Source organism: Vipera berus, assembly GCF_964194415.1.
Source record: "Vipera berus genome assembly, chromosome: Z".
Classification (NCBI taxonomy): domain Eukaryota; kingdom Metazoa; phylum Chordata; class Lepidosauria; order Squamata; family Viperidae; genus Vipera; species Vipera berus.
Genome location: NC_138205.1, coordinates 88,209,537 through 88,236,569, shown reverse-complemented (window position 1 = coordinate 88,236,569; position 27,033 = coordinate 88,209,537). Strand labels below are relative to the sequence as shown.

The 27,033-nt window shown below is 37.8% G+C and overlaps 1 protein-coding gene across 1 annotated transcript in view; it reads left to right on the top strand.

Annotated features, from left to right (window-relative positions):
- Positions 1-27,033, top strand: part of KCNH8 (potassium voltage-gated channel subfamily H member 8) — a gene marked incomplete at both ends in the record, with an annotated part of 235,425 nt that overhangs the window by 174,223 nt on the left and 34,169 nt on the right. Inside the window, 4 exons of the mRNA XM_081346252.1 lie at positions 12,404-12,601; positions 21,147-21,346; positions 21,680-21,929; positions 24,327-24,541. Coding sequence (XP_081202378.1) covers positions 12,404-12,601; positions 21,147-21,346; positions 21,680-21,929; positions 24,327-24,541 — 863 coding nt within the window. The remainder of the gene's footprint in view (positions 1-12,403; positions 12,602-21,146; positions 21,347-21,679; positions 21,930-24,326; positions 24,542-27,033) is intronic.

Below are 27,033 nucleotides of genomic sequence, written 5' to 3'. Positions count from 1 at the left end.
GGTCTCATGTCTCTCATCTTTCTCTTGGCAATGCCCCATAGATTATCTATGGGGTTCAGGTCAGGCGAGTTTGCTGGCCAATCAAGCACAGTAATCCCACGGTCATTGAACCAGGTTTTGGTGCTTTTGGCAGTGTGGGCAGGTGCCAAGTCCTGCTGGAAAATGAAGTCAGCATCCCCATAAAGCTCGTCTGCGGAAGGAAGCATGAAGTGCTCCAAAATCTCCTGGTAGATGGCTACGTTGACCCTGGACTTAATGAAGCACAGTGGACCAACACCAGCAGATGACATGGCTCCCCGAATCAACACAAACTGTGGAAACTTCACACTGGACTTCAAGCATCTTGCAGTGTGTGCCTCTCCATTCTTCCTCCAGACCTCTGGGTCCTTGGTTTCCAAATGAGATGCAAAAGTTGGACTTTGGACCACTGAGCAACAGACCAGGTCTGTTTTTCTTTAGCCCAGGTAAGATGCTTCTGACGTTGTTTGTTGTTCAGGAGCGGCTTGACAAGAGGAATACGACATTTGAAGCCCATGTCCAGGATCCGTCTGTGTGTGGTGGCTCTTGATGCACTGACTCCAGCCTCAGTCCACTCCTTGTGAAAGTCCCCAACACTTTTGAATGGCCTTTTCCTGACAATCCTCTCCAGGCAGCAGTCATCCCTGCTGCTTGTGCACCTTTTTCTTCCACACTTTTCCCTTCCACATAACTTTCTATTAATGTGCTTTGATATAGCACTTTGGGAACATCCAACTTCTTTTGCAATTACCTTTTGAGGCTTTCCATCCTTGTGGAGGGTGTCAATGATGGTTTTCTGCACAACTGTCAGGTCAGCAGTCTTCCCCATGATTGTGATTCCTACTGAACCAGACTGAGAGACCATTTAAAGGCTCAGGAACCCTTTGCAGGTGTTATGGCTTAATTAGCTGATTAGAGTGGGACACTTTGAGCCTAGAATATTGCACCTTTTCACAATATTCTAATTTTCTGAGATTGTGGATTTGGGGTTTTCATGAGCTGTAAGCCATAATCATCACAATTATGACAAATCACAGCTTGAACTATTTTGCTTTGCATGTAATGAGTCTATCTCATATATTACTTTTCCCTTTTAAGTTGCATTACTGAAATAAATAATATTTGCACGATATTCTAATTTTTCGAGTTTCACCTGTATACCCACTCATTGCCAAGCTGTACAACAATATACTACAAGGAGGAGAAATTGAAAAATAGCTAACAACTCCGAAAACCTACCTAATAATGAAAACTCCAGCAAAAGGGGCAACACCAGGCAACTACAGGCCAATTACCTGCTTATCAACAACTTTCAAATTGCTAACTGGTGAGGTAGCTGATGCAGTACAACAGCAGAGAAACAAAAGATCAACTCCTAATAGACCAAATGATCTTGGAAAACTGCAAGAAAAGGAAGACCAACCTGAATGTGGCATGGATTGACTACAAAAAGGCATTTGACTTTCTGCCACATGACTGGATAATCTATGGCTAGAAATAACAGGAGTCAGTAGAAACATCAGAAAATTTGTGCAAAGATCGATGGCACAATGGAAGACACAGTTGCAGGTCAATGGTAAAAGACTGGGAGAGGTTAATATCAAGACAGGAATATTTCAAGGAGATTCATTATCACCACTATTATTTGTTATTTCACTGTTTCCTCTTTCAACAATACTGAATAACTCAGGACATGGCTATCAAACATCAAAAACATCTGTCAGACTATGCCCCCTCCTTTACATGGATGATCTGAAGCTGTATGGAAAAACATCATCTGAAATAGAATCGCTGCTGAATACTGTCCGTATATATAACCAAGATATTGCAATGGAGTTTGGCTTGGACAAATGTGCCACACTTACTCTCAAACAAGGAAAAATAGTGAAAACTGAAGGAATCAAGATGCCCCACAGAAATAACATTAAGAGTCTGGATAAGGAAGATTACTACAAATACTTGGGTATCCTTCAAGCTGACAACATGAAGCACACTGAAGTCAAGAAAAAGATTAGAGATGAATACATCAAGAGAGTAAAGAAGATCTTAAAGTCCAAACTCAATAGAAGAAATACCATGAAGGCAATCAACACCTGGGCAATTCCAGTCATTAGATACACAGCTGGAATAGTGGACTGGACTCAAGCAGAACTAAAAGCAATGGATAAGAAGACCAGAAAAATAATGACAATGAATCATGCCCTTCATCCACACAGTAACATTGACAGACTCTATCTACCAAGGCAAATAGGTGGACATGCAATGCTGCAATTACATCAGATGGTTGAAGAAGAAGAAATGGCTTTGGAAGAATACCTGAAGGACAATGATGAAGATGCACTGAAATTAGTATATCAGGAAGGCTTACTCACTACTGGAGAGACCAAACTGGCCTACAAGAAAGACCAAATGAAGAACAGAATAGAGGCATGGGAAGACAAAGCACTACATGGCCAGTACATTAAAAAATTAGCTGGGAAAGCAGATAATAACAAGACTTGGCAATGGCTAAGAGCAGGAAAGTTGAAGAAAGAGACCAAGGGACTAATTCTGGCTACACAAGACCAAGCCTTAAGGACAAATGCATACAAAGTCAAAATTGAGAAGACAGCAACAGATAGTAAGTGCTGCCTATGCAAAGAAGCTGAAGAAACAGTGGACCACCTTGTAAGCTGCTGCAAGAATATCACACAGACTGACTACAAGCAGCAGCATGACAAAGTAGCAACAATGGTGCATTGGAAGATCTGCGGAAATATCATTTGCTTGAAACAAGAACTGGTGGGATCATAAAATAGATATAGTCATAGAAAACGATAAAGTTAAACTGCTCTGGGACTTCAGAATTCAAACAGACAAGCACCTGCAACATAACACCCCGGACTTAATAATTGCTGATAAGAAAGACAAAAGAGTCTGGATAATGGACGTAGCAGTGCCTGGAGACAGCAGAATAGACGAGAAAGAACTAGAGAAGATAACAAAATACAAAGACCTACAAATAGAAATAGAAAGACTGTGGCAAAGGCAAGCAAGGGTAGTACCAATAGTAAGAGGCGTCTCCAAAACAACTGGAGCACCACTTGAACACCATTGGCATTGACAAATTTGCCATTAGTCAATTGCAAAAGGTGGCCTTAGTAGGAACTGCTTCCATCCTGCGACGATATCTGTAATACCATCAAATATCCACATCTGCCTATCCCAGGTCCTTGGTAAGGACTCGATAGGTAGACAAAAATGCTAAATCCAGTCTGAACATCTGGCTGACTGTGCAAATACTACTACTACTACTACTACTACTACTACTACTAATAATAATAATAATAATAATAATAATAATAATAATAATAATAATAATAGTAATAAGTTTAAAGAAGCCTTTTTTGACAAGCACTTGTTTAGCTATAGAGAAAAGAGACTGACAGGAAAAGTAAAAAGCAGAGAAAAACAGAAAAGTTGAAAGTAGAAGTAATAATAGGAAGGAGGAAGATGACTTGGTTAAGAGAAAAAGAAACTATCTGCAAGATATCCAGAGTGAAAATAAATAAGGTTATAAACAGGACTTATTGGGGCAGAATTTGAATATGTATATGTTACTGTCAATGTGTAAAATTAGACATTTTATAGAATGCCTAGGAAATCTACAGAATGCCAAAAAAAGCGACATCCAAGTATGAAACAACATTTCTCACATTTTCTAGGCATTCTATACAATGCCAAAAAGCAAACTGGCAAAGTATAAAATATATCCAGTAAAATGCCATTCTAGCCTTTCTTGTTGTAACAAGTAGGTCAATATTGGTCTTTTTCTATTGTGGGTGTTTTTTTCCTTCAGTAAGAAAGTCGTGTACTTTATTTTGCATTTATTCCATTCATTTTCATATACATCTTTTCAATAAAAAAAATAGGGTTAGGGTTTGCCTCTAATTTTAACCCTAGCCCAGGGGTCAGCAACCTGAAACAGTGAAAGAGCCACTCGGAACCGGTTGCCTCACAAAAGGAAAAACTGGGAGCTGCAAAAAAAGTGTGCGCATGCGCGTACATGCGTGCATGTGCAGAACAGGGTTTGACTGAAGAGTGGAGCCAAGGCGAAATATGCACCTACCCTGCATATTTGAATTGATTGATTGAACTTGTTTTAGTCCCACTTATTTTTTTATTTTTTTTTTTGGACTGCACATGGCAGAGGACTGGGAGCCGCAAGAGACGGCTGAAAGAGCCGCATGCGGCTCCGGAGCCGCGGGTTGCAGACCTGTGCCCTAGCCCTAACCCTTTCCATAACTCTGTTTTCATACGTTACCTAAATAGTTCTTGCCATTCTGAATAATGCCTAGGTATTATATACAATGCCTAGGGAAAATATGTAGCATATTAAAATAACACAGACATTTCATACTTTGCCTAAAAGCATCACACATCCTGTAGATTTGTATAGAATGTATACAATGCCAGCTTTTCACACATTGCTGATAACATATTTAAATAAGGATAAAAAATAATGTGATTGTAAACCTCATATTTATTCAGAAGATTAAAAAATAAATTCATAATAATTTCTTTTGAGATTATGATGAAAATGAATTAATTCATCTTCTGTGGAATAGGGCGATCTGCTGGAATATGAGGGTAATAATTCATATCATATAAGAGGAAACATGCCTTGTTCTCGATCTCTTGAAGGCCTTAAAGTTCTTTCAGCCTCACCAGTTTTCGTGCTTTTCTGGCCTTGTTGCACCGTATATGTTCAGTATAGGTAGTCCTCTACTTACAACTATAATGGAGCCTGCCAATTATAGTTGCTGCTCATGACACTCACATGTCTGATCCACTTTTACAACTTTTATTTATAGTTAAGCAAACATTGCAATTGTAAAGTGAGCACAGCAGTCATTAGGCAAACTTATTGTTCTCTGGGGGGCATTATGCCAAAAGCTGGAAAATGCCAATTTTCATAAATTTCATAAATTGCGGTCACATGACCATGAGATGCTACAAATAGCCATAAATGAGACTGGTTGCTAATCACCCAAAATACAGTAACAGGACCGTGGGCAGGGACAATTGTTGGAACTTTTCAACAAGATTGTATCTTTTAGAGGTCCGTCATAACTTCAAATAGTTGCTAAGCAATTGGTCAAAGAACAAGGACTGCTTTATGATTTGGTATTAGTTTCTACATTATATTCAACAAGGTACCTATTTTCAAGTGTGACTTTGTTGTTGCATATGGAATAGATATTTGATATTTGGATATGCTCCTTGTAGCAATCTTTTTTTTATTGATTAGATATTTCCTTTCATGATGGCCAAAATTTTAGATATCTTGATGCACATTTACTGTTACAATGAAAAGTATGACTGTTTTGTTTGTTTGCTAATTACTACTTGGAGGTCATTGCAAAATGTCATAAATATTGATAATAAATCTTTTTCCTGATAATGAAATCCATTATTTTTAAACCAATCACATTAACTTGGAGAAACCTGTCACACTTTTTAATGTTGTAGGGTTGGCAATGCTTATTCAAAAAGAAAAGAGGTCTACTATTTTGATAGCAAGCTGTGACAAAATGAATGCTGAAGGTTAGAATAAAATCTATAAAAAATATAGCATTGTAAGGTCAGAAGCAAATTTAACTGAACTAGTTCTATTCTATTTTGGGTTCCGTAGTCTCTACTGAACTTTCTTCATTCGTCATAAAGAGAAATCTCTGATAGTGAGTGGTACCCAGTTTTTCTTTAGTTCTGCCTTTTGGAATACAAGTGTAAGAAATGACACTTATTTTTATTGGTTAAATTGCTGTGGGAAACCTCTATGATAAATGGCAAGCTAAATTTTAAATGACTTCATTTTCATTGCTTGAAAATTTTTCAAGGCTTCATTGAGACAAAATGGCCGTCATAAAATCAAGTGATTTTAAATCTTAGCTTTCAAATCATTTAACTGTAACCAATGTTTATTTTATGTCATTCAAAGAAATATAGTTGAGGACTAATAAAGTCTTAACATGCTTACTAGACTGTGAGTTTCATTAAAAACAGTTTTTATTTTCATGTAAATAGGAACAAAAGTGCAGTGCAGGATGGAATCTGTTATGTCACAGGTGTCTACTTTGCACCCTCCTTGCTCATTTCTAGAAATTCAGTCGCCAGATTGCTATAGGCCTTGAAGTAGACATCTTACTACCTTTAGCCAATCTCCTCTTACCAGAAGAAAGAGTGAAAAGGCTGAACATATTCTGTTCCACTCTTCAAACTGTCAGTGTTGAAGTGCAAATTCCAGCCAGGAAAAATAGTTGCCCCTACATTATTATCTGTGAAACAGTAGGAAAAACTTTTATTTCATTAATTTTTCTATATGTTTCAATATCATCTTGTTGCCTTGGCTTCAGTGATAACACTACTAAATTTCTTCCTCCTACTACATATGTTAAGCTATTTCATTAAATGATTTAGAATTATACATGGTGGATATATATTTTTGTCTTACATAACTCCAGCAGTTCTTCCTCTTGGATAATCATTCCCTCCAATAAAAACTTGGGTATAGAGTAGGTACAAATTACAGCCAAAGAGATTAAAGGTGAGCAAGAAAAACCATAAAGAACAGAGCTCAATAGATTTTATACATATTGTCACCACCAATTCCATCACCTGAATGACAACAATGATGATAATGGCACTGACAAAATCACTACCAATCAATTGCAAAAGGCAGCTTTATACAAAACAGTTCACATTTTGTGATGATAAATTTAACACGATTAAGCACCCACATGTTTGGGATGTTTGGGAAGGACTTGATAGGTGGACAAACTCCAGTTTGACCATCTGACTGGCTGCATGACAAACCTTAATGAAGCAAGTTCAGTAAAAACACCGCAAACATATCTGAGAAGAATAAAATTATTTGGGAGACACATTTCTTGATGATGGTCATGGTATCAGTAATGTCAGTTTTTATCATGTATGATAAAGATGTCATAGCTTGTATGGTGCCCCTTTAAGCTGCAGTCTTTTCATTCTTTTTTTAGTCTCTTTAATAATTCACTGTCTTTCAAACTTACAGTTTTGCTGTGAATAAGAATCAGAACGATTTATTCAAGTGTGTTCTCATCTTGTCATATTCATCTGGTCCCCAGGCTATTTCAGAGGCAATCTTGAGTACTACTTAACTATTAGACTTTTTAAAAACTGTTTTTCTATTGCCACCTTTTGCCATGGATATAATCTGGTACATTTCATTGACCACTGTATTGTTCACATGATCAGTTGGCTCCTATGGGCTGTTATAAGCCAAGCTCCTACTTACCATTTTAAACTTTCCAATTTTTCAAAGTCATGTTCCCCCATCCCTAAGCCCATACTAAGAAGAATGACCACTAGAGGGTTTTTATTTCTGTTGCCTTGAGACATTTGATGCAAAGGGAGGAAAAGAGAAGTGGGGAATCCAATAATCCCTGTCCTTAAAATGCTCTATAAATAAAGACAGCACCATTTGCCTGCATAATAGCTTTGGCAAAATAGGGATTATCAGTGATACTAGAGCACTTTCTAGCAACATCCAGGAGGAAGAGATCTATGTTGGTCTAGAATGTGGCAAATGTATATCAAAGATATGCTCTGAATTTTTTCAATGTGTTCTTTCATGCGCTGATTGGAGGGACTATCTGATTTAAGAACCTTTCAGTGAAAAGTGACATAAGTGCAGGTTCGCATCCCACCAGGCTCAAGGTTGACTCAGCCTTCCATCCTTCCGAGGTAGGTAAAATGAGGACCCAGATTGTTGGGGGCAATAAGCTGACTTTGTAATAATGCCGCTTGGGGTGGGCGAAAGCCCTAATAAGCAGGCATATACATAGAATGAAGGCTATTGCTAAGCACATTGGTTTGTGCTTAAATTGTAAGCCGCCCTGAGTCTTCGGAGAAGGGCGGGATATAAATGGGATTAAAAATAATAATCAAGTGATGTACTAATTAGTGCAGGAACCTATTCAAGTGCCCTCTCATATAAGTCCAGAAACTATTTGTGACTCAGTGATACTTCATTTCTTTATAGTCCTTGCCTGTATGATTTTTACGGAACTTCATGTAGCTTTCTTGAATTTTTTTTAATCATCTTGATGCTTTTTATTGTCCTTGGTTGCATTGTTCATGCCCTGTGTTACTCCAATTGTGGGTTACCGCAAGATTAGGATTGAGAATTTTCTACTTCATGCATGCACTTTCTTAATACTTGCATTTCACACTTGATCAAACTATCAAATGTATTTAGTTATGAGCTTTCAAAAACCATGAGCTGTAGAGGGAAAGCAAGATAAAGCTATTCCAAGGAGATATGAGTGCTGACTCTACAGAGTTAAGTCCAGATGTACTATGTGGCACTGTCTATCAGTACAATACCCAGTGCTTTTTTTCTAAAAAAAAAAAAAAGGTGCCAGAACTCTCATCTTGTTGATCTTTTATTTATATAATTTTATTTATATATTTATTTATATAATTAAAAAGTATATATTCAGTTCTTAACATAAATTTAATTTATTGTATATAAGGCAAATATTCATAGTAAATTCCAAAGTTTTGTCCAATTCTTGTCTGGCAAATTGTTGAGATTTGAGCCAAATTTAATTCATAATTTCCTTTAGTTTTTGCATCTGTTTTTGGCTTAGATGAAGTAATGCATCTTTCAGACTATCACCAAATAAACTAGAATTTGTTGTGAGCATCTCCTTAAATACAAACAGCTCATAAGCCGGACCTACCTATATTAGCAGCCACATTATTGTTGGCTTGTATATACCATTTTAAAGATATAACCACATTGTTTCAAGTGAATGAGATGCTCCTATAACCCAAAATGCATGCTTCACGGGCAAGGTGCTCCAGGGCAGCCACATAGGCGCGCAGGGCGAGGAGGTGGCAGCGCAGGTCCAGCACCGGATAGGCCACCAGCTGGCCCGGCCTGTGAAAGGTCAGCCACCCACTTCAGCCCACATGTACTACCTCCACGCCCAGCACCCACAGCCACCCCACCAGCACTCCCTCCGCCTGCCCTGCACAGCCCCATTGTGTAGAGCGGGCCCCATGGCTCCCACAGCACCAGCTGCAATGCACACCAATCGTGCAGAGCTTGCAGTTGCAGAGCCAGACGCTGGTGCGGGGTGGCAGGAGGGTGCGGGAGGCGGGCAGGCCGAGGCAACAGCAGGCATTGCAGGCCAGGCACTCCAGAGTGGCCACATAGGTGCACAGGGTGAGGCAGCGATGGCGCAGGTCCAGCACCGGGTAGCCCACCAGCTGGCCCGGCCCATGGAAGGTCAGTCGCCTGCTGCACCCCATGAGTGCCACCTCTGCACCCAGCGCCTGCAGCTGCCCTGCCAGCACCGTTCTCTCTTACTTACAACTAGGAAATGGTGTAGTTGGGAAGCAGGGAGGGGTGCAAAGTTCCTGCCAACTCGCCTTCATTGCAGACAACTTGCATGTGCAACGTTTGCCGGCCAGGTCTTTTGGTGTGCTCAGCAGCAATTCCTATTGGCTTTCCAAAGACAATAGAGGGAGTAGCACAGCTGTGCAAAAGTTGAAAAAATCCATCAAAAAAAGGTGCCGGAACTCCATTCTGAGCATTCTATGAGAAAAAAAGCCCTGACAATACCTATGTTTTGTTAGAAAAAAGACTTAAGACTACACAGTTGTATAAACTGATTATTTACAATCCTGCTTAACCAGTTAAGAAAAAGCTTCAAATAACAATTTACCACAAATATATTGTTGATGTTTCAAATCTTTGAAAGAAAGATTGTAAGAAGTTTAATAGTTTTGCCATGCCATAGAAAATAATTCTAAAAGGAGAGATTTTTGAATTCTAAGAGTCAGTTTTTCTGTCTGACTGTATGTTCAGGCATTTGTATTTTCAATCTTTATATCTAGTCAAAAGTAGAATGCCCAGGCAGGAGAAGCTCTGAAAGATTTGTTCAAATTAGGTCAGAATATTATGCTTCCAATATAAGTATTCAGAATCTAGGACTTCAAAACACAAAAGGAACTGTTCCAGAGAATTAAATTGTTCTTCATGACTTTCTCATTCAATTTATTTTGTAAACCAAATATCCTAGTAATATTTTTCCCCATGCGTTTTCTTTGTCAAATATATAGAAAGGCTAACTTCTGTACTCAAATACTGATTTCTCTGTTTGCGTAAATATTCAAACTCTAGCTGGGGAGCTTCCCTACCTAATGTGACAAATCTACAGAACAGTAGAGTTCATCCAGTCTCACTGAATTTGTAACAATGATTAAAATGAATCTTTTGACGTCATCATAAGAGTTTTCTGTCTAATTATGATTGCTCTAGCTCTGATACTTTTTCAACATATGTTTGAAATGTAAGAGCTAATTGCCCTTTAAACCTTTTGAGCAAGTACACTGGGCTGATCTGTGTTATTTGCAATCCATTATGTAGCTTAGCTGATCCCTGAAAGTCACATGCTTCAGACAAAACTACATTTCATTTCCATCTGCCTGTATACTTGAAAATAACCAGAATGATTATTGAGCTATAACCATTTGATTGCCACCCAATGTAAAAAGGAAACTTTCTTTCTCACTTCAGATTTAATTTCTTTCTATAACATGCTTTTCTTTTAGAATGAAATCCAAAGAAGAGCCATATTACCTAGAACAGAAAATATGGAATAATATACTTATTTTACAACGTTATGCTATTTAGGGTAAAGAAGTGGTTGTGATTATGGATATAAAGCATTTGGTAACAACGAAATAGAAGAATGCAAGATTCTAATAGATTTTACTTTTCAGTACTTTTGATTGGTAAATAAAATTTAACTAAAGCTAGTATAAAGGTAAAGGTAAAGGTAAAGGTTCCCCCGCACATGTGTGCTAGTCGTTTCCGACTCTAGGGGCCGGTGCTCATCTCCGTTTCATAGCCGAAGAGCCAGCGCTTGTCCGAGGACATCTCCGTGGTCATGTGGCCGGCATGACTAGACGCCAAAGGCGCACGGAACGCTGTTACCTTCCCACCGTAGTGGTCCCTATTTTTCTACTTGCATTTTTACATGCTTTCGAACTGCTAGGTGGGCAGAAGCTGGGACGAGTAACAGGCGCTCACTCTGCTACGCGGCACTCGGGATTCGACCCGCCAAACTGCCGACCTTCCGATCGACAAGCTCAGCGTCCTAACCCACTGAGCCACCGCGTCCCTAAAGCTAGTATAAAAGGGTTAAAAGACCTAACCTAACTTAGGCTTGACAAAAAATAGAAAAGTCTTAGAAGTGTATGATATTAACTGTTCTAATGAGTTATATGTACAGCAGTTTTCTCAATGTTTTTAGCATGATATGGATGGATATATTTGATATGTACTCTTTCAGTAATGTTGTCATGCAGTAATAGGTTGGTTAGGTATTTTGAAAATCCTATCTTCTCAATTTTATTTGTTTGTTTATCTGTTTATTTATCTATTTATTTATTTGGCTGATCCATCTCACAAAAAGTTTTCCAGATGGCCTACAAAAATTAAGTAGAACAAAATCTATAAAAATAAACTCACTATTTAAAATAAACAGTAACTATTTAAAAATAATGCAAACATAGCATTTACTAATTTAGAGTTATATTTTTTCCCAATACCATATCAATTTCATGTGCATTCTATTTAATTTCCTTCTCATTCTGTAATTTAAAGCATACTAATACATAAACATCACATATTTGCAGTTACTTAGTTATATAGTCTTTCCAAATCCATACAATATAGCAAGTGGTTTCCTTAATTCATCACATGTCGGTGTAGGTTTTCTTAGTATTTTGCCAACAGTTTTAAGCTGAGATTTGTGTCATTAAATTTGAAGTGTTTAATCTGACAACCACAGTCTAAGTCAGGGGTGTCAAACTCAATTTCATTGAGGGCCACATCAGCATTGCGGTTGCCCTCAGGGGACCGGGTGGGTGTGGCCTGGGTGGGCGTGGCCTACTGGGTGGGTGTGGCTAAAGTGTGTATGGCCTACTGGGTGGGCATGGCCAGCTCTACATCGTTCGCATCAAGGGTGCCTATGGGGGCCTGGGCAGGAGTGGGACAGATCTGAGGGTCTCTGGCAGGAGGAGGGTCTCTGGGCCAGGGCCAAAGCAGTGGGGGCCGTTCCCTCACTGTTTCCAGGATGGCTTCGCGGGCCACATGAAACCACTTCACGGGCCGGATCTGGCCCCCGGGCCTTGTGTTTGACATGTCTGGTCTAAGTGATATATCATTTTGGAAGTGGAAATAAGTTGTGTGTGTGTGTGTGTGTGTGTATGCATGTATGTATATGTATATGTACATGCAGACACACATGCATACATATATATGACGATTGTGCTTCCTTTTCCCTAGGCTGGCTTCATGAACTAGGAAAACGTTTGGAATCTCCATATCTTGGCAATAACACATCAGGAGGCCCATCACTCAGAAGTGCCTATATTGCTGCCCTGTATTTTACACTGAGCAGCCTCACCAGTGTTGGGTTTGGCAATGTTTCAGCCAATACAGATGCTGAAAAGATTTTTTCCATTTGCACAATGCTGATTGGGGGTAAGTAAACATTGTGTATAGCAATATGATTTTAAAAATGTATTTCTCAGTATCAGACTTCATTTGAAGAAGGATATGATCAAAAAGTCATTTTGTTTTTCAAGACACTAGTTTACTCTTTTAAAAAATCTAAATAGTAAACAGTTGGTTCTAACTTAGCACCATCCATTAATATTGAAAGTAACATTATGCCATTACTGGCTGACCAGGGCAAATACTATCTTGTCATTCTTTCAAGGTGTATACATATATACTTTCTAAAATACTGTAACTAGGAGCACTCTAAAATGCTAATTCATTACATACATCTAAGTTTTTAATTTTGACACCAAAGTACTGGGTTTACATTTAGGCAACCTCTGTCATTCTATGTGTTTCCTGTTAGAATTTGAAGATATTTTTCTTCAAATATACTTGCTATATTTGTTTCCTGTATGAAATCAGCATGCCCAGGAGTCTTTTGATAAACTGGAAGTGTCCTGTGGATGTTAACACAGTAACAGAAATATTAGTTAGCTTCTATTTTTATTTCTATATACTGTATAGTATACACACAAAAAAATCCATGCTCTTGCTTAGTAGCTATAAACTCAGTAGCTAGAATAGACAGATGATTTAGCTTGAAATTTGCCTTAGAGCCAATCCAAAGGTCTTCACCAAGAGGATAAAGGGAACTAAAAAGTAAGTAAGTAAGTAAGTAAGTAAGTAAGTAAGTAAGTAAGTACGTAAATAAATAAGAAAGAAGGAAGGAAGGAAGGAAGGAAGGAAGGAAGGAAGGAAGGAAGGAAAGAAAGAAAGAAAGAAAGAAAGAAAGAAAGAAAGAAAGAAAGAAAAAAAGAAAGAAAGAAAGAAAGAAAGAAAGAAAGAAAGAAAGAAAGAAAGAAAGAAAGAAAGAAAGAAAGAAAGAAAGAAAGAAAGAAAGAAAGAAAGAAAGAAATTAAAACTGACATATTTATGTGGATATAGTTATATGGAAATAACATTGTTTGGTGAAAAATTCTGAAATAATATTCTCGTAATGTACATAAGTGAAATAATCCTTTATTTGCTTAGAAATATGTATGTCAAATTATTCATAATTATACTTTATTGTTCAGTGGTTCTTTATAGGCAGAACATTGATGGATATTTTTGTCTTAGCTTCTAGCTAGAATAGCTAGAAGAAACCAATGCTAAATATTTATCTTTCCTGAAATATTACTTAGATCATTTTATACGTACATATTGGTAGCAAAACAAAAATTAACATTTGAATAATTATATTTTTACTACACTTGAAAATTATTGATCAGCATAATGAGCATATACAAGTAGTCCTTGACTTATGAACACAGATGGGACCAAAATTTCCACTGCTAAGCAAGGATGTTGTTAAATGACTCATGCCTGATATTATAAACTTTTTTTTCATGCTTGTTAAGCAAATCATTGCAATCGTTAAGTAAATTATGCTACAAATAAGCAAATCTGGCTTTCCCCCCCCCCCTTGACTTTGCTTATCAGAAGCCAGCTGGGAAGGTTTCAAATGGTGATCACATGACACCAGGGTGCTGGTAATATATACCAAGTGCCAAGCACCTAATATTTTAATCACATGACCATACGAAGGCTACCGTGGTCGTAAGTGCAAGAACTGATCATAAGTTACTTTTTTCAGTGTAACTTCGAACTTCAAACCATCTTTAAATGAATGGTTGTTAAGTCGAGAACACCTGTAGGTAACATATACTGTCCCATTTAAGTTATAAATGTTATATTCTAGATGTTTTTTAAAAAATCCGGAGTCACTTTGAAATGAGACGGCAAATAAATTTAATGAATAAATAATAAAAACAAATACTTATTCCTTATGTTCTATCTTCTTGTTGTCTTCATCATGATTGAATATAAACATGCTGATCGATGAGATGTGGGATCTATTCTATTGATCTGTAATGTGCCTAGAATTGTTATAGATATTGGTAGTCCATAAATATTATGTGAAACAGTTTGGTGGGTGGGGGGGGTTAAAGGCAAATTATTATATGAGAATTATATAATAATTGCATAATGATATAATAATTATACAAATAATTGACCAATACCATAATGAGTACTGAAAGACAATATCTTGGAGTCTGTCTGATGATAATCATAACAAAGAAGAATAAAGGGGGAAGGGGGAAGGGAAAGAGGGAAGGGGAAAGGAAAGGAAAGGAAAGAAATATTGGAAAAGTAAGAGAAAGCAGAAAAAAGGAATGATCTGAGTTGGTCTTAGCAGGAAGGAAAAGGTATAGATTTAATTATCTGTAAAAGGACTAAAATGTATGTCATAAAATATGAACTGTAGTTATGTATACATTGTTTTAAAGGCATATAACTTTAAGAATGCCTGAGATGGGGATAGTTGCATATTATATTCTATTGAATGTGGATAACAGAAGAACAAGGTATGGTTTTTAGCAAAGACTATGCTACATTATGAGTGTATATGATCCAAGAGAAAACAATTTTGTTAACTGAATGACATGGGGAAAGATGTAGGGGAAAACACATGTAATAGAATAAGTGCTTAAAAAATGAAGATAAGGAAAAAATATATAATATGTTGAAAAAAAGTAAAAATGTCAATAAGGACATGTTGCTGCCTGATTTGTTATATGCAAGTGAGGAAGAAACTAAAATTAAGCTGACACAGTGGGAATGGAATACTTAGAAAAGATATAATATAAACAAACTCTAATTGCTAGATGTGTATTCTGCCTTCATTCAGGACCTTAAGATATCTCTTTCTCCATTCTTTTCCACGAGAATGCTCTAAACCTCTAAAATTCCAAAATGAGCTTTTGGGGCTGAAGATGGACATAAACCTGCTTCTCCACTGTGTCAGTCTAACCACTTTGTCATTGCACCATGTTGGCTAATATCAGGGACAATTGGGGAATGAATGAACATGAATTAATACAAAACTGAATGACCCATATGCAAGTGCATTGAGATGGTTTCGTTGTATGGAGAGAATGAGCCAGGATCTAATTTCAGAATAAAAATATATGAAGGAATTGTAAATAGGTTAAAAACTAGGAAAATTGAAGTGATGAGTTCAATAAAAACAGATTTTTTTAAAGAAAAAAGACAATGCATGACTGGGATCCGATGAAAACAAGATGATTTGCAAGGATAAGTTACGAAGCAAGATGATTTGCAAGGATGAAAAGAGTGAATGTTGTAAGATTCAGTTATATTTTCTTATTTTGCTTTAATTTCTTTAGTTTACCATTTCTTACTCCCTTCTCCAATGCATACCAATACTTAGCTCAAAAGAAAGTAACACAGCAAAGTAATACTCTAAATATATACTCTAGACTTTTATAATCTCTGATAACATATTTGTAAAATTCATAGGCAAATTTATGAATTTCTATGTTTTCAGACTGCTTTCTCAACAAATCATTAAATGGTATAAGTCATCTGTTTTATATATATATAAAACATGTCTTCCTAGACATACTAATACGTCACGAGCACAATGGCACACTGATCACTAGCATCTATCACAAATCCACCCACACGGATAGCATACTCCACAGCAACAGTAACCACCCCACCACCCACAAAATTGGCTGTATTCGTACCCTGTTTAACAGAATAAACACACACTGCAGCACAGCAACCAAAAAAGCCAAGGAGCATGCATACCTGTATCAGGTATGCTTTGTTGTTGTTAGTTGCGAAGTCGTGTCCGACCCATCGCGACCCTATGGACAATGTTCCTCCAGGCCTTCCTGTCCTCTACCATCTTCTGGAGTCCATTTAAGCTCACGCCTACTGCTTCAGTGACTCCATCCAGCCACCTCATTCTCTGTCGTCCCCTTCTTCTATTGCCCTCAATCTTTCCCAGCATTAGGCTCTTCTCCAGTGAGTCCTTCCTTCTCATTAGATGGCCAAAGTATTTGAGTTTTAGCTTCAGGATCTGGCCTTCTAAAGAGCAGTCAGGGTTGATCTCCTCTAGGACTGACCGGTTTGATCGCCTTGCAGTCCAAGGGACTCGCAGGAGTCTTCTCCAGCACCATAGTTCAAAGGCTTCAATTCTTTGGCGCTCAGCCTTTCTTATGGTCCAGCTTTCACTGCCATACATTGCAACTGGGAAGACCATAGCCTTGACTATACGCACTTTTGTTGACAGGGTGATGTCTCTGCTTTTTAGTGTGCTGTCTAGATTTGCCATGGCTTTCCTCCCCAGGAGCAAGCGTCTTTTTATTTCTTGGCTACAGTCCCCATCTGCAGTGATCTTGGAGCCCAGGAAAATAAAATCTGTCACTACCTCCATTTCTTCCCCATCTATTTGCCAGGAATTGAGAGGGCCAGATGCCATGATCTTGGTTTTCTTAATGTTTAGTTTCAACCCAAGTTTTGCACTCTCCTTCTTCACTCGCAACAAGAGGCTCTTTAGTTCCTCTTCACTTTCTGCCATTAGAGTGGTATCATCTGCATATCTTAGGTTGTTGATGTTTCTTCCGGCAATCTTAATTCCAACTTTTGATTCATCTAGCCCTGCCTTTCTCATGATGTGCTCTGCATATAAGTTAAATAGGCAAGGCGACAGTATACAGCCTTGCCGGACTCCTTTCCCAATTTTGAACCAATCAGTGGTTCCGTGTCCAGTTCTCACTGTTGCTTCTTGGCCTGCATATAGGTTTCTCAAGAGACAAATAAGATGGTCTGGTATGCCCATCTCTTTAAGGACTTGCCAGAGTTTGTTATGATCCACACAATCAAAGGCTTTAGCATAGTCAATGAAGCAGAAGTAGATGTTTTTCTGGAACTCTCTAGCTTTCTCCATGATCCAGCGTATGTTAGCAATTTGATCTCTAGTTCCTCTGCCTCTTCGAAATCCTGCCTGTACTTCTGGTAGTTCTCGATCCACATACTGCTGGAGTCTAGCTTGTAGAATTTTAAGCATAACTTTACTAGCATGAGAAATGAGTGCAATGGTGCGATAGTTTGAACATTCTTTGGCACTGCCTTTCTTTGGAATTGGAATGTAAACTGATCTTTTCCAATCCTGTGGCCACTGTTGAGTTTTCCAAATTTGCTGGCAAATTGAGTGAAGCACTTTTACTGCATCGTCTTTTAAGATTTTGAATAGCTCAGCTGGAATACTGTCACCTCCACTAGCTTTGTTGTTGCTCAGCTTTTCTAAGGCCCACTTCACTTCACATTCTAGGATGTCTGGCTCGAGCTCAGTGACCACCTCATTGTGATTATCAGGGACATTAAGCTCATTCTTGTATAGTTCTTCTGTGTAATTTTGCCACCTCTTCTTAATCTCTTCTGCCTCTGTTAGGTCCCTGCCATTTTGGTCCTTTATCATGCCCATTTTTGCATGAAACGTTCCCTTCATCTCTCCAATTTTCTTGAAAAGATCTCTGGTCCTCCCTATTCTATTGTTTTTTTCTATTTCTTTGCATTGTTCATTTAAGAAGGCATTCTTATCTCTTCTAGCTATTCTTTGGAATTCTGCATTTAATTGGGCGTATCTTTCTTTTTCTCCCTTGCCTTTCGCTTCCCTCCTTTCCTCAGCTATTTGCAAAGCTTCCTCAGACAGCCATTTTGCTTTCTTGCATTTCTTTTTCTTTGGGATGGTTTTGGTTGCTACCTGTTGTACAATGTTGCGAACCTCTGTCCATAGTTCTTCAGGCACTCTGTCTATCAGATCTAATTCCTTAAATCTATTTGTCACCTCTACTGTATATTCAACAGGGATATGATTTAATTCATACCTGACTGGCCTAGCGCTTTTCCCTACTTTCTTTAATTTAAGCCTAAACTTTGCAACAAGAAGCTCATGGTCTGAGCCACAGTCAGCTCCTGGTCTTGTTTTTACTGACTGTATAGAGCTTCTCCATCTTTGGCTGCAGAGCATATAGTCAATCTGATTTCTGTGTTGACCGTCTGGTGATGTCCATGTGTAAAGCCGTCTCTTGGGTTGTTGGAAAAGAGTGTTTGCTATGACCATCGTATTCTCTTGACAAAATTCTATCAGCCTGTGCCCTGCTTCATTTTGTACTCCAAGGCCAAACTTGCCTGTTATTCCAGTTATCTTTTGGCTTCCTACTTTAGCATTCCAATCTCCCATGATGATAAGGACATCATTTTTGGGTGTTAGTTCTATAAGGTGCTGTAGGGCTTCATAGAACCGGTCAATTTCATCCTCTTCAGCACTGGTGGTTGGGGCATAGACTTGGACTACTGTGATATTGAATGGTTTGCCTTGGATTCGAACTGAGATCATTCTGTCATTTTGAGGGTTGTATCCCAGTATTGCTTTTCCTACTTTTTTATTGACTATGAAGGCTACTCCATTTCTTCTGAGGGATTCTTGCCCGCAGTAGTATACCTGATGGTCGTCTGAATTAAATTCACCCATTCCTGTCCATTTTAGTTCGCTGATACCTAAGATGTCGATGTTTAGTCTTGTCATCTCTTGTTTGACCACGTCCAGCTTTCCTTGATTCATGGATCTTACATTCCAGGTTCCTATGGAGAAAGAATCTTTACAGCATCGGACTTTCCTTTCACCACCAGACATATCCACAGCTGAGCGTCCTTTCGGCTTTGGCCCAGTCGCTTCATTCTTTCTGGCGCTACTTGTACTAGCCCTCTGCTCTTCCCCAGTAGCATATTGGACGCCTTCCGACCTGAGGGGCTCATCTTCCAGCGTCATATCGTTTTGCCTTTTGGTACTGTCCATAGGGTTTTCATGGCAAAGATACTGGAGTGGGTTGCCATTTCCTTCTCCAGTGGATCACGTTTTGTCAGAACTCTCTGCTATGACCTTTCCGTCTTGGGTGGCCCTTCACGGCATAGCTCATAGCTTCATTGAATTACGCATGCCCCTTCGCCACGACAAGGCAGTAATCCATGAAGGGGATCAGGTATGCTTACAGAATGCATACTCCATTGACTTTATTCAACATTACCACCAGCAATGATTGCTATGCACTACGGATGATAGAACAACAACTACTACCTCTTGGGCCACATATCCCTATATTTACAGTGTGTCAGAGACAGCAGCATGAATATTATCAGCACACAATATCAGAGTGGCGCATAGACCCAATCAGACTCTCCGTACACAAATAATGTGCCCCAAAGAACCCTTACCTGTGAGCGAGATGTCATCAGTTGTTTATCAAATCAACTGTAATAATTGTGCATGCAATTATATGGGTGAGACCATGAAATGCCTTCGAACAAGGCTTCATGAGCATGAACTGGCCATTAAACAAGAACAACAATCCCAGGTATGAGCTCACACCATGGAGTACAATCACACCTTTAATTTTGTGGAGGCCAGGGTCATTGCTCATGATGCCACTAAGGGTGTCCACCTGTTAAAAGAGGCATGGCTATCCAATCAATATTCTATTAACCGGCATATTGAGCTGTTGCCAGCTTATCAGATACTGTGCCAGCAAGAATCATTAAGCAAGAAAACTGAAAGGATGAAACAACCACAGACCCGTTTCAGCATGAACAGGTGAATGGAGGATCATAATTAACACAGCGTTAGAGCAAATGACGAGGAGTTAGATCACACCAATGGGCAACAAGGAAGGATTTGTGACCAATGTGCATAGTGATGATGACAGCAAGGGAGAACGAACAACCGAAATGGGCAGCATCACATATAGAACTGTCAGACAAGCAGCGAGATGATTGTGTGCGGCAAATGCACATTCCACACGGGTGGGGCGAGAGGAGAGAAGTAGAGTGCCAAAATTTAAACAGCTGTCAACGAGCCCGACAGAAACAAGAACGATACAATTTTTAGTCTTGGTGATCTGTGTTTTTTATTTTGAATATGAATATACTCGAGACTCATATTTTAAGACATATATATATATATATGTGTGTGTGTGTGTGTGTGTGATATGTATATGTGTATATATATATGTATATGTATATGTATGTATGTGTATATGTGTGTGTATATATATGTGTGTGTGTGTGTTTGTGTGTGTGTGTGTGTGTGTGTGTGTGTAAATTTTTTTTTAGATTGCTAACAAAGAATTAAAGGGAGACTGATATGCATCAGTCAGCCATACCCTTCTGAGATTCAAACCTGGGCTGATTGCACATTAGGCAGTTGTTTTTACCTCTAGGCCACAAGCTCTATCTCACTTTGTTAGCTGAGAAGCAAGGGACATATGTGTTAAATGCTTGTTAACTATTTAGATTACCTTGCTAGGCCCCAAACATGGGACAAATCTTTATTTCCTGTTTCAGCCTAACCGAAGGCCATCGACAGGCAGTAGTCACAACAGTGACAGCTCATATTTGTGTAAATTTTTTTAGATTGCTAACAAAGAATTAAAGGGAGACTGATATGCATTTCAAACTTATTATATATATATATTCCAGCGACACAAAGATTTGTACTTTTAGAAGGATTCCCTAAGCTTTGGTCCCTAGGCCAGTGCCTACTTGGTCTTAGTCTAAAGTCAGGCCTGTTTCAATAATGTGTTTTACTTTATTAATATACTTTCTATATTCATAGCTTTAATGCACGCCTTGGTTTTTGGTAATGTGACTGCTATCATTCAGCGGATGTACTCCAGGTGGTCCCTTTATCATACAAGAACTAAGGATCTCAAAGATTTTATAAGGGTCCATCACCTGCCTCAGCAATTAAAGCAAAGAATGCTGGAATATTTCCAAACCACTTGGTCTGTCAATAATGGAATAGATTCCCATGAGGTAATTTTTTTTTGTTTTATTATTTCAATTTTGGAAAATATCTATTTAGTTACTATTATAAGCATATACAATACATAAATAAAACATAAAAATAAAACAGATATCCAATTCCAAATATGTCCCCCAAATGTGACCACTTCTCCCCCCATTGAAGAGCACTTTCAATAAATCAGTAAATGCAACAAAATTTAATTTTAATAACTGTAAAAATAGATAAGCTAATATAACAGGGTTAACTGTTACATATTAGCATATTAACTTTATTAACATTAACTTTCCAATCTATTAACCATTCAACTACTGAATCAAAATATGTCTTCCCCCTCTGGACAGCTTCTTAAAGATTTTCCAGATGAGCTGCGCTCAGACATCACCATGCACTTGAACAAGGAGATTCTGCAACTCTCCCTTTTTGAGTGTGCCAGTCGCGGTTGCCTCAGGTCTTTGTCTTTGCATATCAAAACCTCCTTTTGTGCTCCTGGGGAGTACCTCCTCCGGCAGGGAGATGCCTTGCAAGCTATCTATCTTGTCTGCTCAGGTTCCATGGAAGTTCTAAAAGATAGCATGGTGCTGGCAATTCTAGGTAAGCTTTCCTCTGTGCTCATTATTGTGAAAAGTAATAAAGGATTTGGTGTGCCTATGAGAGAAAAGAGCTTTGTACTTAACCCTAGTAGAAATTCCCTAATTGTCTGCACAGTGACTACCATCAGTAGAGCAACAACAGCCTATATTAACCACTGCTGGGCCTTTCCATTCCACTGGTTGCCTAGCTATTTGTCCTATAAGATGTAGAAATATTTACCTCCAGACTGAACAGAGACTGTTGGAATCAGTTGATAAATTGCTGAGCTCCCTTTTGAATGAATGAGTTCAAAGGGGAATTCTGGAAGTTAAAATCCACATTTTAAGCTTGTTTGAAAAACATTGCATTAAGCCATTTCTTGCAATCTGTAGAACAGATTGCACTATAAATCCAGTGGCAGGGTTACACAGCATACATACTATTTGCTCTTCTAGTTTCTCCCCAGAGCTGCACACTTGCGAAAATAAATAGATTTAGTTACCCAGTGCGGCTTTAAAGGTATATTTGAATCTGGGTTATACTAAACCTAGACCAACTCTTTTATCAGTATATCATATTCCACCTCACATTAGTGTTCAGCAATGAGTAGTATGCATATTTTCCTCTAGGTCAAGTAATAATTAATGACTTATTCCATCACAAAACAAGCAGTTTTCTATTATAAGTTTTCACTTTTAGGTAGCAGAATATAAAACTATCATCAAGTATCTCTTAATACTGGAAATAATTTTAATACTCTTCATTTTTGTATTCTTTTTTTAAAAAATCACAGGCTTATGAAACTTTACTTGAATTTACTTGTATTGATATTCTATACTTTCTTATTGGAATACTGTTCGAAAATATTCCCAAGAAAAGTATGTCTTGTTGTTTGTTACTTTCAAGCAAGCCAAAATTTACACTTATGAGTTCCATTATTCAGTATCTTCTACATACAACATAGTTCATCCTCCTGCCTTTCTATACTGTCAGATGTTGTTTTTGATCCTGGTCTTCTACATCCCAGGACTGGAGTATCCAAACTTGGCAAACTGGATGGTTTCTGTAAACCCTTTGTTTACTTGATGGTGTCTTCTTCAGTAGTAATCCAGAGTATCTGAAATAATAACAGCCCTTCCTAACCCCCCTCCTTTTCCTTTCCATATATATATATATATATATATATATATATATATATATATATATATATATATATATATATATATATATATATATATATATATATATATATATATATATATATATATATATATATATATATATATATATATATATATATATATATATATATATATAGTACATATACATATATACACATACACATACATATACATATACACACACATGTTCTCCATGTAAGGCATGGACATGCCACTTTACAGATGCATTCTAACATTTTCCTCTCCTCTGCCTACATGATTTTGGTCATACACTGAGCACTGCCTTCCTAAAAATATCCATGGTTTTGGTATAGTCTTAACCACTCTCCTCCAACCCAGAACTATGCCCTGCTACATGGTGACTTGTAGCTACAGACAGTTGTGGCTACCATCTTAACTTTTTATAATCCTCTTCCTTCCCCCCCCCCACTCCCATGCTGGGATTGCTGCAGGACTGGTAGCTTTAAGTTGGATCAGTCTACAACTGTACTTAAAGCAGGATAATTCACTAGACCAGGGGTCAGGAACCTGAAACAGTGAAAGAGCCACTCGGAACTGGTTCCCTCACAAAAGGAAAAACTGGGAGCCCCAAAAAATGTGTGCACATGCGTGTACATGCGCACATGTGCAGAACAGGGTTTGACTGAAGAGTGGAGCCAAGGCGAGATATGCACCTACCCTGCATATTTGAATTGATTGGTTGAACTTTTTTAGTCCCACTTTTTTTTTTGGACTACACATGGCAGAGGACTGGGAGCCACAGGAGATGGAGCCGCAGGTTGCAGACCTGTGCACTAGACAAATGTTTGCCCTGATATTGTTGTGTTTTATACCATGGCAATGTTGCATTGATCACATGGATTCTCTATTTGTCAGCACTGCTTTACTCACCAGAAATGATAAATTTTACAAACAGAAAAGACCTCAAGGCCACCCCATAATAATGGGTAAGTGAATTCAATTGCTACTCCATCCCATCCATGGAAGAAAATCAAACTTTGCTTCAGACTTTTTATAAAAAAACAAAACAAAACCAAGGATCCACTTGGAAACTCTTCAGTGAATCCATATCAGTCCTGTAGTGAAATATCCAATATCTTTTTTTCCTATAGCAGAATCTATAGTAGAACTCTTTTTAATGCCTATCAATGTGTTTAGGTTTGGCTGCTGGCCTATAAAGATATTCTTTTTACTTATTGACATCCTGCTTTTTCTATTATTATTATTTTTTGCATAGGTAAAGGAGATTTAATTGGAGCAAACCTCTCAATTAAGGACCAAGTGATTAAAACAAATGCTGATGTGAAAGCTCTAACCTATTGTGACCTTCAATGTATTATTCTCAAAGGACTCTTTGAAGTGTTAGATCTTTACCCAGAATATGCTCATAAGTTTGTTGAAGACATTCAGCACGATCTCACTTACAATCTTCGGGAAGGCCATGAAAGTGATGTAAGTAGTGTCAACATGACTGCTGCTATATCTAGTTTCAAAAATAGATCTTGTTTGGCAGTTCATTTATCAGAATAAACAAATTTTATCATTTTGGAATGAATTTTGCTTGTGCTTGACTAGTAATTCAATTGCTGCTTAAGTAAGTTATTGATTTTTTTAAAAAAATATACCTCAGATTATTCTTTATAATAATTCCTTCTAGTGTGGGTTTTGTGCTCATAGGCTTTTATTTTGCCATTCTTACTAGTTCCATGAAACATTAATTCAAAGTAATGTGTTTTTTTTTATTAAAAAGTTTTAACATACAATTTTTCCTTTAAAAATCCCCTCTCCCCCTCCCTTCTCCCTCCCCCCTACCTCTCCCCCCTCCCCCCCTCCCCTCCCGACTTCCCAGAGCTAAATACAAGGTATATAAAAAAAACAATCATAAACAACCATATACTAACATCCATAAACTCTAAAATCCATCACTCTCTAGCTTATATAGGATAATATATATATATATTAAATATATATAGAAAAACAAAAATAGAAAAAAAAGAAAAGAAAGAAGACTTATTCAAATGCTACATGAAACTTCTTAACCCTATACTTGTTCTGGATAAACTCAATCCATTTTCTCCATTCCATAATATAGCGTTCTTGCGAGTGATCTTTCAAATAGGCCGAAATCTTCACCATCTCAGCCAGGTCGGAAACCTTTAAAGTCCACTCTTCTATGGTCGGCAGTTCCTCTTTCTTCCAGTACTGACCTATCAAAAGTCTTGCTGCCGTAATTAAATTCAACATCAACTTAGTGTCCACAACTGTAGCATCTGCAATTATTCCCAACAAAAAAAGTTGCGGACAAAACTTTATCCTCTGTTTAAAAATCTTCTGCATGTTCCACCAGACTTTTATCCAAAAGGCCTTAACCTTTTTACAAGTCCACCATATGTGAAAATATGTTGCGTCTTCATCACCGCATCTCCAACATTTAGGCTGATAATTCGGATACATACTTGCAAGCTTTTTAGGATCTAAATGCCATCTATAAAACATTTTGTAAAAGTTCTCTCTTAGATTTTGAGCTTGTGTAAATTTTACATTCCTCACCCAAATCTTTTCCCATGTGTCCATTGTAATAACTTCCTGGATGTTTTGGGCCCATTTTATCATACAATCCTTAACAAGTTCTGTTTCTGAATCAATCTCTATCAACGCAAGATATATCCGTTTAATATGTGCTGGTCCCTGATTTCTGATTTGCTTTATCAAGTTTTCATCAGTCATTGTAAATCCATTTTTCTGGTCTTCTTTCCACCTGGCCCGTAACTGAGTATATTGAAACCAATTTTGAACAACCTTCTCTTCTCGCAAGAGGCTATATGATTTCAAACACCAAACATTTCTTTCCAAGCTTAGGATCTCCTTGTACGTAGTCACATCATGTTTAAAGCCAGCATGTATATTTTCTATTGCGTGTTTTGGAATTGCCCACAATGGTATCTTGCAGTCTAACTTATGTCTATACTTCTTCCAAACTCTCAACAATGCCTGTCTTAAAATATGCACTCTAAACACATTGTCTACCTTCTTGTCATACAACAAATATGCATGCCAGCCAAACAACAAATCGTGGCCCTCAAGATTTAATAATCTCTCTTGTGACAAATTAATCCAATCACTTATTCCTACTAATGCAGCAGCTTCATAATATAGTTTAAAATTAGGCATTTTGAGACCACCTCTCTCACGAGTATCCTGCATAATCTTAAGTTTAACTCGTGGCCTTTTCCCTGCCCAAACAAATTTATTGATACCTCGCTGCCATTCCTCCAGATTAGAATCTTTCTTAAGAATCGGTATCATTTGAAATAAAAATAAAAATTTAGGCAGGACATTCATTTTCACTGCTGCAATCCGTCCCAACAAAGACAATTGCAATTTTCCCCAACTCTCCAATTCTTTTTGAATTTTCCCCCACAATTTTTCATAATTATTTTTATATAACTTTGTATTAGAGGGCGACAAAAGCACCCCCAAATATTTAACCCTTTTAACAATCTCAAATCCAGTTAATCCTTCTAAGAGAGCCTTTTGCGAAACTGCCATATTTTTGGCCAAAATTTTAGTTTTCTGTATATTAACTTTAAATCCAGAAACCTTCCCATATTGTGTTATTATCTCCATGAGGTCCACAACAGAGTTCTCTGGCTGGGTCACTGTAAATTCAAAGTAATGTTAAAAGAAATCTTTTTCATATCTTGCTGAAAGGCATAATGCAATTATTAGCACTGAAGGGATCTGTACTGAAAACATCATGGATTTTAGAGTAGAACCCCTACAATATAACAGGTAAAATGTATTTGTTAGTATATTGTCATAGGAGAATCACAGTACAAAATATAGGGTGGCTGTTAAAGGGTAATGAACTTTTGTAACCTAAAAAGCAACTAATCATTTCAAAATAGTCCACTCAAGAGTGAGAAGGAGATTAACTTCACAGC